At 44.8% G+C, this 18,212-nt stretch overlaps 1 protein-coding gene across 1 annotated transcript in view; it reads right to left on the bottom strand.

The window, feature by feature from the left end:
* Positions 1-15,640, bottom strand: part of Col17a1 (collagen type XVII alpha 1 chain) — a 50,927-nt gene extending 35,287 nt beyond the window's left edge. The window contains exons 1-9 of the mRNA XM_048338308.1: positions 15,517-15,640; positions 10,815-10,877; positions 8,653-8,697; positions 7,865-7,969; positions 6,099-6,230; positions 4,504-4,551; positions 3,587-3,622; positions 2,600-2,647; positions 549-692 (exon numbers count right to left, since the gene is read on the bottom strand). Of these exons, the coding sequence (XP_048194265.1) occupies positions 549-692; positions 2,600-2,647; positions 3,587-3,622; positions 4,504-4,551; positions 6,099-6,230; positions 7,865-7,969; positions 8,653-8,697; positions 10,815-10,866 (610 nt within the window). The 5' untranslated portion in view covers positions 10,867-10,877; positions 15,517-15,640. The remainder of the gene's footprint in view (positions 1-548; positions 693-2,599; positions 2,648-3,586; positions 3,623-4,503; positions 4,552-6,098; positions 6,231-7,864; positions 7,970-8,652; positions 8,698-10,814; positions 10,878-15,516) is intronic.
* Positions 15,641-18,212: the final 2,572 nt, after the last annotated feature.

The following is an 18,212-nucleotide window of genomic DNA, read 5'->3' as shown; positions in this document are numbered from 1 at the left end:
TCCTGAACCTATAGATGGAAGCTCCCTTGTTCTTTTGTTTGTTGGTTTGTTTGTTTTGGTGACAGTCCTGGGGCTTGAACTCAGGGCCTGGGTGTTGTCCCTGAGTTTTTTTGTGTTTTTGCTCAAGGCTGGTGCCCTACTACTCGAGCTCACAGCTCTGTCTTCTCCCTAGAGACCCTCCTGTCCAGGAGGATGGCGACCAGGCCTCTCTTGTCCAGCACTTTTTCTTAATGCTTTGTTTTTGCTATTAGGATGCATTTATACTTATTAGAGAGTGGAAACATGATGCTGTTCTCCAACACTCTTCACTTGGAGAACTTGCTAGAAGACACACTAGGGCTTAGCTGGCCTGTTAGGTGTTTCCAGAATGGTTGGCCAGGTAGGTAAGAGGCACATAGTTCACACATTTACCCCGAGGAAGAAGAGGTACTTAATGTGCCATCAAGTTTCTGGCAGAGTGTGAAAGGACTCTAGGGTACCACTGAATTTCCCAGCCAGATGAGCCTGCCACCCTGTGCCCAACCTCCATGGCAGCCTGGGAGGCTTACCTGACTGGGAGCTTGCTGTCACCATCTTGGTCTCCACGGTCCCCTTCTTGGGGATGGGGAGGGTGTTGGAGGTGTTCCGAGTGGGACTAGCACTTGCTGACCGGCTCCCCTTGAGCAAACGCTTCACATCATCCAATTCTGTCCCTGCGGAAGAAAAGCTAGACTGTCCACCTGGCCCAGGAGCCTTTCCGGAATCTGACTGCACTGGGAGGCACAGGGATGGTGCTCTGAATGACAAGGAGGAAGACAGCTACTTCACATACCAGGGCAGATTCTGTTAGCTTTATGGTTCCTGCCTTCTAACAATTTATAGCACTTCTCAACCTGATACTTGGTAATATTAACAACAACTTCTTGTCCCAGACAGGGAGCTCAAAGTCCTTGGGTGCGATTGCCTAATTAGACCTTATCAGACACCCTGGGGATGATTCAATGGCTAGAAGACACCGCCATTTGGGACCAGGCAACTGGGAAACCAGGTCCTTCAAAACAAATGGATCATCTCCTACACAGGATGTCTCGAATGTCCGGTCCCAAATTTGTATGCCTAGGAGGGCCAGAGGGATTTGTGGCCATCATTCTTAAACATTATGCTGCATTCATATGTGATTTAATTTCAAGTCCATCTGGCTGGTACCATCTGTAGCAAGGTGAAATGGTAGAACAAAGCAGAGAAAGGAGAGGTGAACACACTGCGCAAGGCAGTGCATAGGAGGAGATGGGTAGATGTGCCAACAACTGGGGCTAGGGGACCTCTATCATCTCTCCTCTACTCCAGAAAACTCCAGCATTGGGCTCAACACCCCAAACCTAGAAGAACTTGAGAGAGAAAGTATCAGGTCTAGAGTCAGATTCCCGTGACCCAGGGGCCGAGCTCTGTAAACACGCCCCTGCCTCTGCATCCCTTGCCACCAGCCTAGATCTTCCTTCTCCTACTCCTTGTATTTAGCTCCTCCTCTAAAAGGTAAGTTCATTTCAAGATGGTGTTAAGTAACTCCTAACAAAGGCAAGAGTGGTCTAACATATCCAATACCCAGAGACTGGGCAATGAACTTCAAACCCTAATCCTGTATTCTTTTTTTTATTGTTATTATAAAGGTAATGTATAGAGAGGCTAGAGTTACATAAGTTTAGAGGAAGAATACATTTCTTTTTGAACAATGTCACCCCTTCCCTCGCTCTCTCCCAGTTTATCCCTTCCATCTCCACCCACAAGTTGAATTGTTCATTATCAACATAGTGTCTCGTAAGTACCACGGCTACATTTGTTCACCCTCCGTCCCTCCATTTCTGTGCCCCTTTTGCACCCCTAAAGACAGATAAATGAACAACTAAGACAAAAAGAAAAGCAAAACAACAATAAAGAAAGCAGCCCCTTGTTTCCATTTCCGAGAATTCATTTTGATCAATATTATTTTCTGGGATCAGAAGAATCCTGCACTCTTGACTCTAATCTGATCTCTCCCATTGTTCTCCACACTGACCTGTGCCTCCAGGATCTCAAGCTGACTCCATACTTGCAGCCTAGCTCTGACCCACCCTTTGGTCTCCCTTCAAGTGACATCTAACCCCAGTGCATCTTTTGGGCCCTTGAGCCTGTCCCCATCTTCCTGGCTGAGGGAGAGCTGCTGCTCTATGCTTCCCCACCACACTGAGCATGGTGGTTTCTCGGTTCACTCTCTCAGCTGTCTCTGAACTACTAAGTAGCAAGGACCATGACTTACTCAGAAACTCCACACAAGCACCTAGCCGGGGGCCAACCCACTGAAGGCCATTACAGATGTTGATGATCATGTGCATGTGCATGCTCACACAAACATGCACACACGTGCACAATGCACATATGGATGTGCACACACATCCCATATGCACATGTGCACCCATGTGTACACGCACATGCAAAGAACAATTCACACAATATGACTATACACATGCACACACATGCACACGTACCACTAGCCCCTAACTCCTAACATAAAGCTGCATTCATATGTCATTGATTTTCAAAATGATTTGGATCTTTTTTCTGCAGCAAGACAAGGACCACTTACATCTGGTAGATGGCGATGCACTCTGAAGTCGAGCTCGGATTTCGCTCTCTGTATGAAGGAAGAGATGGAGAGGCTGTGGGTGAGGAACCTGGACCACAGACCCTGGCATTCAGCCCTGAGCACTGGGCAAAGCCTAGGTTACTTTGAGATTTCTGAGTCCTGGGACCCAGACACCTGGGTGCTTTAAGGAGAGAACTGCTAAATAAGAGTCATCCCTTCCCACTTCACCTACCAACTACAATATTCCCACATACGGGAGACCTACAGAGGTCCCAGGCTGAGCAAGGAAGTCCATTACACTCAGTAATGACCATGCCCTTCCCCTACATCCATTTCACAGTTCCCAAACCAGGCATTTCTCTTGCCTCTGGGGTGACTCGGGTGTGGGTGAGAGAACTCTGAAACCTACAATGGCCAGACATGGTGTCACATGCCCAGCACTTGGGAGGCTGAAGCAGGAGGATCCTGAGTTTGAGGCCAGCCTGGGCTACTTAGTGTCATGTGGCTCCCCTAGGCCCCCTAGAGCTCCTCCAGAGCACTGGCTCCCAGGGCCGTTCTCTCCTCTCTCCTAGCCCAGACAAAGAGATTACAAAATTCTGTCCCAGAATGCATTTGAAAAAAGATGGGGGTTTGCTCATACCCTGGTGTATGAAGATAATGAAAGCACATCTGGTTAGAATCAGCTAGGAGACCAGACATGAAATTAGATGTGGCACCTGTATCCACAGCCCCTAGACGATTCCCCCAGATTGTCACCATGTGTTTTGTTTCCTACCTTTATTGGCTGTTAGGTCATTATCAGAAGCCCCCCTTCCCATCCCAAGATAGCTGGCCCAAGACTCTCACAGTACTCTATGCTTCTTAAGAGCGGGAAACTGGACTCCTTGACTCTTCTGTACCCCTCCCACTTCCTGTCTCTTTGGCACTGGTTAGCACTCAGGGAATTAGTTGAACGAATTGAACTAAACTCACTCCAACAGGACTCACCTCGTGTTTGGCTCCGTCCTCTGGTTGCAGAAGATGCTGAGGAAACAGAGAAATGTAATATATCTACCAATCTCTCTCTATATAGCAGGCTGAGCATTTTTGACATGGAAGTAGATATAGTTGAGGGTTTTTTTTTCAGTCTAAAATCCAGATATTGGGCCTTTCTCTACAGCAGACACTGAGTAAATAATGACCAGAGGCTAAAAGGCAGAGGATGTTTTGCATTTTCTCGGTGCATTTGGGGTGTGAGATTAGTTAAATGAGTGTTGTTAGCTGAAGCAACCCATTTGGGAGTGTGACCCTTTGGACTGGCTGACAACATGGTTGGATGGATTCAAAGGCTGCCAAATCTTCCCTTTCATTTGGTTATGAGAGCTTGCCTTTGGTTTTCCAACTGTAAGCAAATAAAGAAAATAGTCACTAGGGAAATCACTAGTCACAGCAATTCATGTGCACAGCGAGGTTCCAAGAACATGGACTGAAGACCTCAGGCCAATTGAGGCTCAGCTGTGATGAGGCCCTTTGAGGTGAGTACCGTGGAGGGGCTGGGATGCTGGGTGCTGGTGTGTTTGTAACTGCTGCTTGTCTTTGCCAGCAGGTCTCTGCATTTCATGGAAGGAAGAAACCCTGCAATTATTGCTTGGCCTTAGGGGTATATCTGTCCAAGCATGAACCCTGTTCAAACAACTTGCCATTTTAACGTATTGTGAGCAAATGTTTATGACAGCATGTTCATGTGACTGACAGTCCCTTAGGGGCCTCAGGATGAAGTGAGGGAAAAAAGAGGTCATCAGAGTTCAGACTCCTTATAGAAAAATCCATTTTGTTCATGATGCTCCCTGATCATGACTTTATCCTCTAGCAATTTTCTAGTGTCTCATTTAAGCATTTCATTAGAAAGTAAGGAGAGGACATACCAAATTCCTTCCGAGGATACTCTGGGGATGAGTTGCCGCTGGAACTCCCTGGAGATGGAATGAAACACAGCACAGATGGGTGTAGTGCTTCTGGGGAGAGTGTGTGTTGGGGGGGAGGTGCTGGGCACTTTCTGAACCCCCACAGCTACCAGTGTTTCAGTAGGAACTGAGTTGTGCTCTTAGTAGAATGTAGTCTCGTAGTGGGGTTCACATCTGGGGCTTCCTGGTTTAACTGTTGGTACTGCCACAGCGTAGCTTGTGTGGGAAACCTCTGTAGAATGACTACTTCCTGTGTCCCTTACATTTAGTCAATTGCCAACCCTGTCAGTTCCATCCCTCATACTTCTCCCTTCCTCTCCCTTCCTTTCTTGTCCCAGCCCAGGTCCTCTGACCATGCTAGATTTGCTGTTGTCACTCTCCATGACTTCCAGAGTTGTAGTCCTAGAACTCGAATATGACTATGGCTGAAAAACCTCTGTGGCTTGCACACACAACGGTGTGTGGAATAAAGTCAAAACTCTTATCCTAGCATGGAAGCTGGTTTTCCCACCACTGTCTCTTATGACACAAACCAGGCTCTCTCCTACCTATCTTGGCATATGCTGCTGCTCCCCCAGCTTGGACATCTCCTCTCTCTCCATCTCTGGATGTCAAAAATCGCACACATGAGAATGGCACTGCTCAGATGCCACCTCCTCCAAAGCCTTCCCTGATTTCCTCAGTTGAAGATGGTCATTGCCTTCTGCTCTACATGACAGCTTTTATGGGGCAGGGAGCAGTGCTGGGGCTTGATCTCAGGGTCTGGGCTTTGTCCGTGAGCCCCTCTGTGCTCAAGGCTAGCACTCTACCACTTGAGCCACAGCACCACTTCTGGCCTTTTCTGTTTATGTGGTGCTGAGGAATCAAACCCAGGGCTTCCTGCATTGCTAGGCAAGTACTCTACCATTAAGCCACATGCCCAGCCCCTGTTACAGATTTTTATCCATCATCTCAATTAACCTATGAGACCACAGGGTCCTTGAAGACAAGATCCAGGTCTGGCTTACTTAAATGTCCATCAAGCCATTGGGACAAAGCGAGTTGAGCTGATGTGGCTCATGTCTGTGTTCCTAGCTATTCAGGAGGCTGAGATCTGAGAATTGCCAGCCTTGGCAGGAAAGACCATGAAAATCTTATTTCCTTATCTCCAATTAACAATCAAAAGGCCAGGAGTGGGGCTGTGGCTCAAGTGCTAGACTGCCAGCCTTGACTGAAAAAATAAGGGACAGTGCCCAGGCTCTCAGTTCAAGCCCCAGTGCCAGCACACACACACACACACACACACACACATACACACACACACAGAGGCACGCACATGCACACGCACAAGCGCGCACACACACACCCTAAGTAGAAAAAGTGACTAAATGCATAAGTGAATGAAATCTGTCAGTGATGTGCTTATAAAAGGAACGAAGAAGGAGTAGTAGCTGGGTGGGGTGGGGTGGTGAAGAGGAGGGGAAGAATGCAGACACGGGTGAAACCGGTGGCCGGCAAGCAAATCTGCACACCGGTGAGGTCTTGTGGGGAAGAAAGTTGTTCATTCCTATGGATACCTTCATACATTCCATGGCGGGCACCATGAGTCTTCCTTTCAAAGGTTGAACCTGGTGAGTTGGGCAGAGTGGAGGCGGGTGAATGGGCTCTCCTATAGCTGGAGGTAGAGGTGTTACCTCGTATGCTTCCACCTAAGAGTGGGGAAAAATGTAGATCCTTGTAACACTTCAACAGACACGGATATCATGGCATCGACGACATCCAGCTGTATTACCAAGTACGTTTGGGCTGCACAGCCAGGGAGGGGTCAGCAGGAGGACCAAGACCTAGCTGTCAGGAGAGTCCAGGTGAAAGGTGGCTGCCCAGAAACAGAAGGGCATACTTGATGTCAAGACCTTTCTTGAACCTGTAATTCAAGGCAAAGAGGTCCTTCATGTGCAGCTGCTGTGCATGGAAATGGCAAGGACTCTGCAGGGTTTTCTGAGGCTCTGATGTTCAATGGCAAATACCTGCTTGGATGGACTAGAAAATAATTTGATATGGAGTAGTCCTCAATACAAAGGGCAGGTGCTTCTCTTTTCAACCTGGCCCTTCGTGTGTGTGAGTGTATGAGTGTGTGTGTGTGTGAGTGTGTGTGTGTGTGTATGTGTGGTGGTACTAGGGCTTGAACTCAGGGCTTCACACTCCTTTGGCTTTTTCACTAATGGTTAGTACTGTACCACTTGAGCCACAGATCCACTTTGGTGTTTTGCTGGTTTATTGGAGACAAGAGTCTCATAGACTTTTTTTTCCCCCAGGCCTGGGGCTTGAACTCAGGGCCTGTGCACTGTCCCTGGCTTCTTCTTTTTGCTTAAGGATAACACTCTACCACTTGAGCCACAGCACCACTTCCGGCTTTTTCTGTATATGTGGTGCTGAGGAATTGAACCCAGGGCTTCATTCATGCTAGGCAAACACTCTACCACTAGGCCGCCAGCCCTCATGGACTTTTTTGTTGTTATTTTTGGTAGGGGGGGCTTGGCATTGTCAGTGAGCTCTTTGCTTAAGGCTAGTGCTCTACCACTTGGAGCCACAGTGCTATTTCCGCTCATGGACTTCTTTGCCTGGATTGTCTTTGAATTGAGACCCTCCGATTTCAGCCTCCTGGGTAACTAGGATTACTGCTGTGAGTCACTGGTGTCGTGCTCCACCTGGCCCTTCTTGTGTCTTGAGCTTTAAGGATCATGTGTGTACCCTGTTCTTTGCTTATTTGTTTGCTTTATTTCCTTCGACTTGATCTGTTGTGTTTTCCTGTGTGGGGAATGAAAAGCTTATGCTGGCTTCTTGCTCAGGGACCATTATAGGTCAGATTACATGTTACCAGCTTCTCTTAGCACCGGAACCTGTTTTTAAACTTAGTTCCCTTCCTCTTCTTTTTCTCCTTCTTCCTCTTCTCCTTCTTCTTCTTCCTCTCTTTTTTCTTTGGTTAATTCAAACTGTAAACCCTAAGTGTGTGTGCCCTAAAACAAGTTGGCTTAAAGAGAATGTTTCCGTAGGAAAGCAGCCACTTTCCCCTGACTTGATGATAGTTATTTATATTGAGATTTGAAAATGGAATCTGTGGTAAGCAAGGTTTCAATGCTGATAATGCGAAAGCTGAGTCCTTCTTAGGTTGTGTGTCATTAGATAACTCTGCAGGGTGTTTGGATTGCATGACAGGCAGTTGTAGTAGTCTGGGTCATGTACAGACTGAGGACTGAGTCGCACAGTCTCTTTAGTGCGTCTTTCTCAGTGATTCTCTCGCAGTCCTTCTGCCCCATGCCCTCTCACCATTGTTGGCACTTACTAGAGTTGATGTAGCCACTGCTGCCATGAGTCAGGCTTTGTTTCTCCAGCCGGCTCCCTCCACCAAGTGAGCCTGTCTTAGCATAGCCATTGCTGGTCCCTCCTTCTGCCAGAACCAAAAGAAATCAGGTGACCACTTTAAGCTGGAGTCAGGCCAGTAGTTCCCCTCATCCCTTGCCCCATGGAAACCTTCGCTGGGACCCTCCTGATTGGGGTCCCTCTCCCTCACACACGACAAGGTAGGAGCTGCCATGTTCTAGCTTGTGTTTGACACACAGGCCTGGAGTGAATAGTCAGTCACTGACTTTGAAGGAGAGCCTTCTGGGGGAACACAGTAAGTAACTCACTAGGAAAATGTATTAGGCTCATTGAGCTCATTGAGCTCAGGCCATGGTTGGGCTTGCTCTTTTCAAATACCTGACCAAAGCCCAGATATGGCAGCCACTTGGGATATTGGAGGAGACCAAAGGCAGCTTTGGGTTCCATCTGTCCACTATTCCTGCATCAGCCCTGCCTTGGCCGGGGGTGTTCTTCCCACCCCAGACGCATAGGGTTGCTTTGGGGTTGAGTCTGTAGTAGAGGAATTCCTGGAAATGGAAGCTTGGCATATAGCTACTCTATACTCAGGGTAGATAGGATTCCCAATATTTTAGTGACCATAACAAGCACAGCTGTAGGGATCAAAAGGAGATGTGTGGTTTCTCTTGCTCAGCAGGAGAGTGAGTGCCCATGTTCAAGGTTTTGACGTGGGACCGTCACACATGCCTTAGGACGAAGTAAGTCACTTACTTGGTGGTAAGGATGTAAGTCTTGTAGTTACTGTTTCAGTGATAACTGGAAAAGAAAAAGAAAAGAAGAGGACCTCTTACGGAGTGCACTGATTGATATCTGTTTGACAAGGCCTGGTATCTCTCATAGGCTAAGCATAGCGAGGCAGGGTCAACAAAGATCTTTGTATGCTTGTGCTGGAAGGTAGGGGAAGAATCTGAACCACTGTACACAACTGGAATCTGACCTATTGTGCTGGAAAATATGAGCAATAACAAGGGGGCCACGAGTAACCTAGAAAGGAAGTTCTTATTTTTTCTGGAACCAAAGGAACTTACCTACCGATTTGCAAAGCAAGTGGTCTTGATACCAGTCTCTTAATGACAGCTGCACTTTCGGCTGGGCTTTGACTTTGAAAGAGGGGCAGCCAGGCTGCTTTGTCTTACATGACACCATCTCTCTAGTCTATTCCTTCCCAAAGACCCCCTGCCCTCACAGGCTATCTTGGGCCAATTCTCTGATTTCTCTGTGGACTTCCTGATGAAGTGGGAGGTGATACAAGAATATCACGATACATTCTGGAATCTTCCTGAGCATGGCTTGGTGTAGGAAGGAAAGCAGGTGAGGGAGGTCCGTGTTAGTGACTGTTGGAGGTTGTTGAAATTGGTGATAGATGAACTTCAAAGACAGACTTGAAGAGTCAGGCCCTGACTCCCAAATTGAGTTTCTGTAGATCTAAGTGAATAGAGGTTGTAACAGCCTCAGATGTTTTAGAACACCCACCCCAATTAGAAGTCTCTCTCCGGCAGCAGTATGACGAGTACGTGTTCTCTAAGCCATAGCAGGGCCAATTTGTGTCTAACCATGGCTGTCACCACTCCTTTCCTTGATGCTAGACCTGCCTGGCTAGGCAAACGTCCCTTGAAGGTATGTGTGCATGTGTGTCGCGTGGTCTGAGGGTGGAGGAGATGAATGGAGGAAAGAGTGGGAGGAGAAGAAAGGTCCTTTTTGTGCCACTTGAACTCACGCTATTGCCCCCTCCCCCAACCCCCTGTCTCTCTATCACCCCTGTCCTTCTTCCTTCTGCATTTTCCTGATTAATTCCATTATCCTGCCAGGAACACAGGGTTATGAATGTAGTCCAAGTACAATTCAATACTTTAAAGGGAATGGTTTTACAGAGGAAAGTGGCAGTTTCATCTGAATAATAGTACTTGAGTGTGGGATTCTGTGACACATAAAAATAGATTCTTTCTTTCTTTTTTGCCAGTCCTTGAGGCTTGGACTCAAGGCCTGAGCACTGTCCCTGGCTTCTTTTTGCTCAAGGCTAGCACTCTAACCCTTGAGCCACAGCGCCACCTCTGGCCTTTTCTGTTTATATGGTGCTGGCACTCTACCACTAAGCCAGATTCCTAGCCCCAATAGATTATTTCTTGACCTAAAGTCTGTAAAGCTAGAAAAAAATTGTTGGGAATGAACGAAAGTCACAGAGTAAGTAAAAAAATTCCCTACTTTAGAGTTGCTAAGGGAACAGCTTAAGTGCCTCTGAATTTATCATTTGGGCAGTTACACAAAATAAATGTATCTGTCTTCTATTTTTAGTGTAGAGTTTGACTCCCACACTAGTGTTGTTTCAACTTAGTTTCTGCACTAACTGAGATATTTTATAATTTTAGATTTCTATTGCTTTACCTAGACAAGGAAATGATTAAATAAACTGCTGAATTTGTTCAACAGAATATTATAGCCATTAAAAGTCTAGTTATACAACCTATATATTTCCTTCCTTCCTTTCTTCTTCCCTTCCCTTTCTCTCTCCCTTCCTCCTTTCTCCTTCTTTTCCTCCCTTACCTCTTTCCTTGTTCAGGGGAAAACTTAGGACTTCTTATATAGTAGGCAAGTTCTCTACCACTAAATCAGCCCCCAAATGATGACTTTTTCATCCTAGAATAAAGGACAGGCCATATTTGATTGCACATGTGTTAAAAAAAAGTACCAGTTTATAGAAAGGAATAAAATCAACAAGTGTCAGCTTGTAGAAAGGAATAAAATCCACTTAAGAAACACACTATAAGATGATATAGTGGAATTACAACTGAATTATTTATTCTATTTAATACCAAAGCTTTGATTTACTTTTATAATGAAAGCATTATAAATTTTAAAAATTCATATGGTCTTACTTCTTTCAGTGACTTCAGTGCCATCGCGCTTGTTTTTCTTGGTTACATCCATCCCATAGCCACCTGTGGGGAAATGGCAGAAATCATGAGAGGCCATGCCTCTTACTGTTGTTTTTAGCGAGTTTAGGTCCTTGCTGTTCAAGCTGAGACCCAAACCTCCCATCTCTAGAGCTCAAAGCATAATTCTTCCTTGTGTGTATGTTATACAAAAGCAATTTCCATTTGTGTTTGCCATCAGTTGCAGGAGACAGAATTCAATAATTCGGCTTGGATTCTCAGAATCTACTAAATCGGCCTGCTGAGCATCCAAGGACTTAGCCAGCAGCCACAACACCTTGACCTTTGTGTGATGATAAAGCCTTCGTCCTTTGCCGAGGTCATAAATACCTGAAGGGTATCTGTCATGGCATGTGGTGCCATTGACCAATTCATTTTGACGTGCTCTGCACTGTTCAGTGTTACAGATGAAACCAACATAAAGCATTAGTGTGGCTGTAAGCATGGTGCGTGATGGATTTAAATCAAAATGATTTTGACCGTCATACTTGCATGGAACCCTACACTTTCCGATGAATGGAATTTTCTGTCTTTCTTTTGTTTAAAATTATTTAAACATAGTTGTACAAAGGGATTTCAAGTCAATGTATGGGTACAATGGATCTTGATCAATATCACCCCTTTCGTGGTTCCCTCCTCATCTCTCCTAACCTCACCCATCCCCTCCATTTATGTGGCTCCATTTTCCCATATATACATTGAGTATTATGATTGCATTCACCCACCTCTCCTCTCTTCGCTTGTCTGACCTCCCTTCCCTTTGAGCAATATGTTGGGGGGCACAAAAAGTTTTAATATCTTTCAAAATAAGAAAGAAAATAAACAGAATCCAACCTGCACCAATATTCTTTCTGATACCAATGCAGTTATAAAATACACTTTTCAGAAGTATTTGTTCTTTTTCTTTTCATTTCTTCTTCTTCCTTCTCTTAATAGAAGAAGGGACCCACAAAAGCAAAAGTATTTAAGGGGGCCAGGGCCACATAAGATCAGCTGATCACCTAGTAGAATTAACCAAGACTGGCACAGTGAGCCCCAGGGCCTGGTTGAATGTGCCAACTTCTTGCTCATCATTGGTGTTACTTAAACGTAGCTCTAGGCAGGGAATGAGACACTATGGAAAAAATTCTAGCTGGCCCTGAGATGCCATAGACTGTCTTTACAGGTTTATTTCCTGGAGCTAAGAGGAGGGGCACCATAAATACCCTAATAAGGAAATCCAGCCTCATTAGAGGCCAAACTTGGCCTTTGACAATGCCTGTAGCCTAGCCATAACCTGTATGACCACGCCATGCAAATCAATGTGCCGCTGTGTACTCTTTGAAAATCTTAGTTTAGCATTATTTGCCTTCTGGATCTCCAAAGCCCTTTTCTACTTTATATCTTGTATATTTTTCCCCAAGTAGTCATTCATTAAGGACCTGGAAACGTGCTATTGACTGCCAATAGGTAAATAAACAGCCATCTAGGATGGCAGCTGAATTGATAGGAAATATTATCCCCCAAAGGACTGTTTGTAATAATCTTCAGAAATTTTTACTAGTCACAAATTATTGCTTGTTTTTGATCTTTCAGCAAAATTTGCAGCTGAGATTGACTGGGTTTATTCTACTTGTAGCAGTTAAGAAAGATGGATGATAGCTCGGCTCAGTAAGAGCTCCGTCTCTAGACAGCTAACCTGGCAAATTCTGCTTGCCCCCCCCTGCCCTCTGAATCCAGAAAAATAACACTTCTAGGCCCTTCATCTATTCCCTACACTCCAACGACAAAACTTCAATTTCTATAGCAAAAAGCGAAGGTTTTTTTTTTCTTCCAGAAAGCATCAAAACAAACAACCCCAGGCAGCTGAGAAATCAAATGCCCCCTCCTCTGCTCCCCTGCTTTAAGGGTCTGGGAGAGCCTCAGTTGAAGGCAGCCTGTGGCTCAGCCTGGCCCAGCAAGGCTCTAAAACATGTCTCCCTCTTTTACCCTGCAGCTGTGTGTCCCACTACATACTGAATTGCCTACCAGACTGACAACTGGAGATGGCAGGCCTGTGTTGGTAGGAGGATTCCTTTAAACCATGGCTATAAGAGGGGACTTGCTATTTAATGGAGGCTGCTGGTTGGAGGCATAAACCTGGGAGAGGATCCCATATGGCCCGCAGCAGGCCTTCTTACAGCCCTTCTGTTGAAAACACTTGGCAGTACTGGTAGTGTCTTAAAGTGTAACATCAGGGAAAGAAAAGCTTGCCCATGTTCGTGCCCAGGCCTGCCCTTCCTGAGCTCTCGTCTACCACGTAATGGAAGCTCTGTCAAGTAGCATAATTTTAAACTTCCTAGACATTGGGGCTACTTCTCTAGCAGTCAGGGACGAGTGGCTCATTCAAGTTCTCAATTCCATAATGATGCTGCTTTGTATCTATGGTTCTTTTATTAAATTGTTTTTTTCATACACACATAATTGACTATACCTGTTTGTGGGGGTATGGTGGGATGATTTGATATATGAACACGTTTTGGTCTAATCAGTGTAAATAGCATTTCTATCTCTTTAAACAGTGATCACATTTTGGTGTTTAGAGCCTACAAACTTTTTTAGATCTTCATAATATACGTAAGTTGTAATGACAGTGACCACATTATGCTGTCAACCACTGGGACTTAATTCTAACCAGACTGGATATTTGATCCTTTATGTCCCTTCTACAATCCCCTCTTCCCTTTGCCTCTTACATTTTCCAGGCTGTAATAAATACTATTTTCTCTGCTCAGGATCAAGTCTTTTAGCTTCTACATGAGTGAACAGACCCTTATTCACTGATGGGCCATCCACACCATGGTTCTAAGAGGCTTCTGGGTAGTTACTGCATTGCTAATGCCCTTTCAAAAATGTTGAAATTTCCTTAGGCAAGAAAACCCAACTTAAGTCAGCATTCTGCTTTCATGAGTTTTTCCTCCTTTCAACTTCATTTAAATGAGATTGCCTGTACTAAATCTACCCAGATCAGGGTGCGTCCTAAACACACACATACACACACATTGTGATAGCAAGCTATCATATCAACTGTCTTCTAATGACACACTTTGCTCTTGATTCAAGAAGGCAATAAAAAAAATTAGTGGTTTTCCAATTTTTAGTTTTAGGAGCAAACATTCCTATACCATGTGAAGGAATCATAAGTATTTTTTTTTTACCACACTTATCACTACAAAGTCTGTACCCTTTAAATTTTAAAATAAAACAACAAAATTATGGAAGTGTGAGAAACCACTGTCTACTGATTGGAGAGCATGTAACAATCAAGCAGGAAAATGGCTAGGGAAACCAGTGTCCTTGGCTTGCTGTTGTAGAGATTTCATCTTGTCAACACTCAGGTATAAGTTGCTGCTTACTACATCTGGCTACCCTTGATTTTTATGCCCACAGCAAGCAAAGTAGGAAATCAGCTTTGTGACTTTGGCGGCTTGTTTGGGATCAAGGCTCTGCCATTAATAACATCAAATGAACCAAACAATGCCAATGCAGGCTATGTGTTCAGTCCTAATGGAAGATTGTGGTTAGATCTTGGGTTGGATTGGTTCCACCAAAATAGAAGGCATTTATGTACAGCTTTGTAAGAGACTTTAACGGACCCATGCACACTGACCAGGCAGGGAGTGGGCGTGGGGGGGCTGTAGGGCCTAAGAGTGAGGCAGACCCCTGATTCCTTGTGAGAAACATCAGCTTACATGTTTTAGGTGAGTTCTGACTCAAATCTGTGCCTCTGCTCTAGGAGAGAACACACAAGGGCTTACCAAAACACTTCCACTCTTTCAATAAAGACTTTGTAAGAACGTCATCACATTTTAAGGACCTAACAAATGCCGGTTTGTTAGTCTTCCCAGTGAACTGTTTCTCAAGGAGAGTGAGATGTCAGAGGGTTGCCACCACTTAAAAGTTTACTGGGAAGTGAATATTTCTCAGTTAGCAGTTACTGTGGTCCAGGAATTCTTACCCCAAGGTACAAGCTGGTCAGTGAGAGTATACACACAGGAAAATGTTCTTTCTCTCCACCCACCCCCTCTCCTTCCTCTAAGTTTGACTCTAGAAAATTCCTGGATCAATGAGACCATTCAGAAATTTCACTTTACTTTAGAATATAGGCAGTAGAGTTTTTACAGCATGGTAAATAGCAATGTCTACCTGGCCTGCCAGCTTCACTGGGACCTGCCAGCTATGCAGTGGTCTCCACTCACCTACACTCAGACTTCACCCCTGAGCCATTCTCTGCTGTCCATTGGGATGAGGGAGACAGAAGGAGGGGAAGAGCCAGCAAGCCAGAGAGGAAATTGAGGTTGAGAGACAAGGAATTAACATGCTTGTATCACATTCTAAATAAAACCACTTTGCCATGAGTCACTCTGTAACACAGACACTAACACGGGAAAATCACCAAAGCCAGCTCCTCTTTCATATTCGTGGCCTTTTCTTGTTATTCCTTTAAAACGACATGTCTTAAGCAAGGTGCAGACACTAAAGCCAACGAATCACTCCAACCGTAACTCTAAGCACTAAAGAACTTCATCTTATTTATGTTCCCCCAATAAACATTTGCTTTTGAAGCGACAAACCTTAAATCAAAGTCTCAGAAAAAGGAAGACAGGTCCGTCTTCCCGTTACTCACCTGGCTTGCAATGCTGAAGGAATTGGAAACAACTTAAACCAATGGCCCTTCTCTCGCTTTCTTCCTCTGATGCTTTCTTCTAGAAATTTGCAGTGCCTACTTTTTTTTTTATCCAGACCCAGCCAAGGTGTGTTAAAGCTGAGTGATCTTCCAAAAATGTTCACTTCTCCTTCTCTTCCTACCTCCCCCCCCCCCCACACCTTGTTTCTTTCAGCGCTTTGCTTCCAAACAAGTCCTGACAAAGGTGTGTCGTGGTTTACTGCCTCACTCCACCCTTCCAATTATCTGACACTTGCTGGATTAAAACTTTAAAAAAAAATCTGCCTCCAGGAATCAAACTTTACAAGAAGCAAAAGCTTCTCCTACCAGTTGAGGTAGATTAACCATTTATAGCCCTGTGGGGAAAGGAAGCAAGAGGAAACAGCACACAGGAAATACCCTTCAGGACTTTTTACCTTCTACTGGAGAATTACTCCAATTTGGCATTCCCCTTCCTCAGACGTGGGATACCCCAGGCCAGTGAGCATGACTCAAGGGGTACCTAGGGACATGGCAGGAGATGAGGTCAAAGTGTCTGGAGCCCTGGAAAACTGTGGATAATTAATATTCTACATCTGTTTTCCCTCTCCATGCCTTTGTTTAGCCTTCCATCTGCCTCAAGCCAGGTCTTTTCCTATCTGGAGAGAAGTTAGTGAATTATAATGTATCAGATGCTCATGACTGAAAAGGTTAAGCAGTTGGTAAATTAAGAGTTCTGCTTTTGGGAGAGAGGTAACCAGGGTGGTGATGCTGACCTAAACCAGGGAATGGAGAAAGGTGCTATTGTGCTATTTCTTATCATTCTAGTGAGCTGACTGTAAAATTCAACAGACATCTAAGGACCTGTGTGGGTTCCCAGATGCTCCTAACTCAAAGTACATTCTGTGGGGCCTGTAGACTTCCCTAAGGGGGTCAATTTGTGCCAGTCATAATAATTATGACAAATACCTGGATAGCATCTGAATTTCCAGGATCCCGAAAGACTAGTTTGAGACTCTTGGCATTGGTAATATGGGAAATTGGATTCTGGTTCTTTGGGGCCGTTAACATATACCCAGCACCAGGTTTGGATAACTAGTTTTGAGGTATCATCCTTAAATTCTGGAGGGGTCATGGAGTCCAGTGATATAGCACAGATGCATGTTTTTATTCTGCTAAGGGCGCTCACACATCATGGAAGGGCAGCATCCTACTGGGAACCAATCATGTCCCAGGGATTTTTCACTTAACATTTATATTCTTCAGGGTAGTCACACATTTCTGGACTCTTGAAGCAAGCTAGGATTTGACATTGGGATATGCTTTTACTTTCCCAAACAAATACTTGCTCAACACATCTGCAAGCTCACAGAAGAACTCAGGAAATAGAGAGCTTTTAGTATAAATTGCCATGCCCCTACATCACATTCATTTATTTTTAAATGAATGAATTAAAGACAATGCTTTGCTTCCTGATTGTAGCCTAACATTGAGCTATGTGCTGGAAGTTTAGTGGTTAAAAACAAGTATATCCCCTATCTAGTGGAGGGAGACAGGTTTATTTATTTATTTATTCATTCATTTCTGTTGGTCGTGGGTCTTGAATTTGTGACTCGGGTGCTGTTTCTGAGCTCTTTTGCTCAAGGCTAGAGCTCTACCACTTTGAGTGACAGCACCACTTCTGATTTTCTGGTGGTTAATTGGAGGTAAGAGTCCCATGGACTTTTCTGCTGGGGCTGACTTTGAACCAGAATCCTCAGATCTCAGCCTCCTGAGTGGCTAGGATTACAGGAGTGAACCACCAGCAGCTAGCACCAGACAGATTTCAAATGTTTTCAGTTTTACTCCTGGAACAAAATACCACAGACCAGGTGGCTTATAGAACAGAAATTTGCTTTCTCACAGTCTTGGAGGTTGGAAGTCCAAAATCAAGGTATCAGCAGGGTTGATTTCTCCCGAGGCCTCGCTCCTCGACCTGTAGGTATGTCCTCATGTGGTCTCTCTCCATTCTCTGTTCACAGGCATTCCTCACGTCTCCCATGTGTTCTAATTTCATCTTGTAAGGTCAGCAGTCAGACTGGGTGAGGGCCCACCCTAAGGGTCCCATTTTTAATTTAATTACTTCTTTGACAGCTCTGTTTCTAAATAGTCATATTCTGAGGTACTAGGGACCAGGGCTTTATCTGTGAATGTTAAGAGGACACAATTCACTTTGCAATAGCAATTATGTAAAACTATATCATAAGAAAGTGACAACTTTGAGGACACTGTGAGGAAGCCTAAGGAAATACATAAAGCTTGAGGGGTGTTAGGGAAACAAGAGACATCTAATGTTCTGAGTGAAGGTTGAGTAGAGGCTGCGCAGGTGAAGGGAGAGTCTGTGGTGATGTAGAGCCGGGTAGGGGAGCGAGCCTTTGAGTGGACTCTCGGGCGTGAGAAGCATGGTGAGTTAGAAGACCAGGGACGATGCCAATATATTTTCAGAACATTGAGTGAAGGGTGGGTGGCAGGGAGGAGAGGGATTCTTCAATGGACACTGTATAGACACCATATAGAATGTTTGGATTATTAATCCTAGGGAAGAAGTGAGACTGTAACTCATGTTTTCTAAGGCCTATTACATGCCCGGTATTTTACATGTATTATTTCACATAATCCCTGTAAGACTCAAAGAGGTT

This window comes from Perognathus longimembris, chromosome 2 (assembly GCF_023159225.1).
Source record: "Perognathus longimembris pacificus isolate PPM17 chromosome 2, ASM2315922v1, whole genome shotgun sequence".
Taxonomy (NCBI): domain Eukaryota; kingdom Metazoa; phylum Chordata; class Mammalia; order Rodentia; family Heteromyidae; genus Perognathus; species Perognathus longimembris.
The sequence above is the reverse complement of the archived record's forward strand: the minus strand, read 5'-3'. Positions and strand labels throughout refer to the sequence as shown.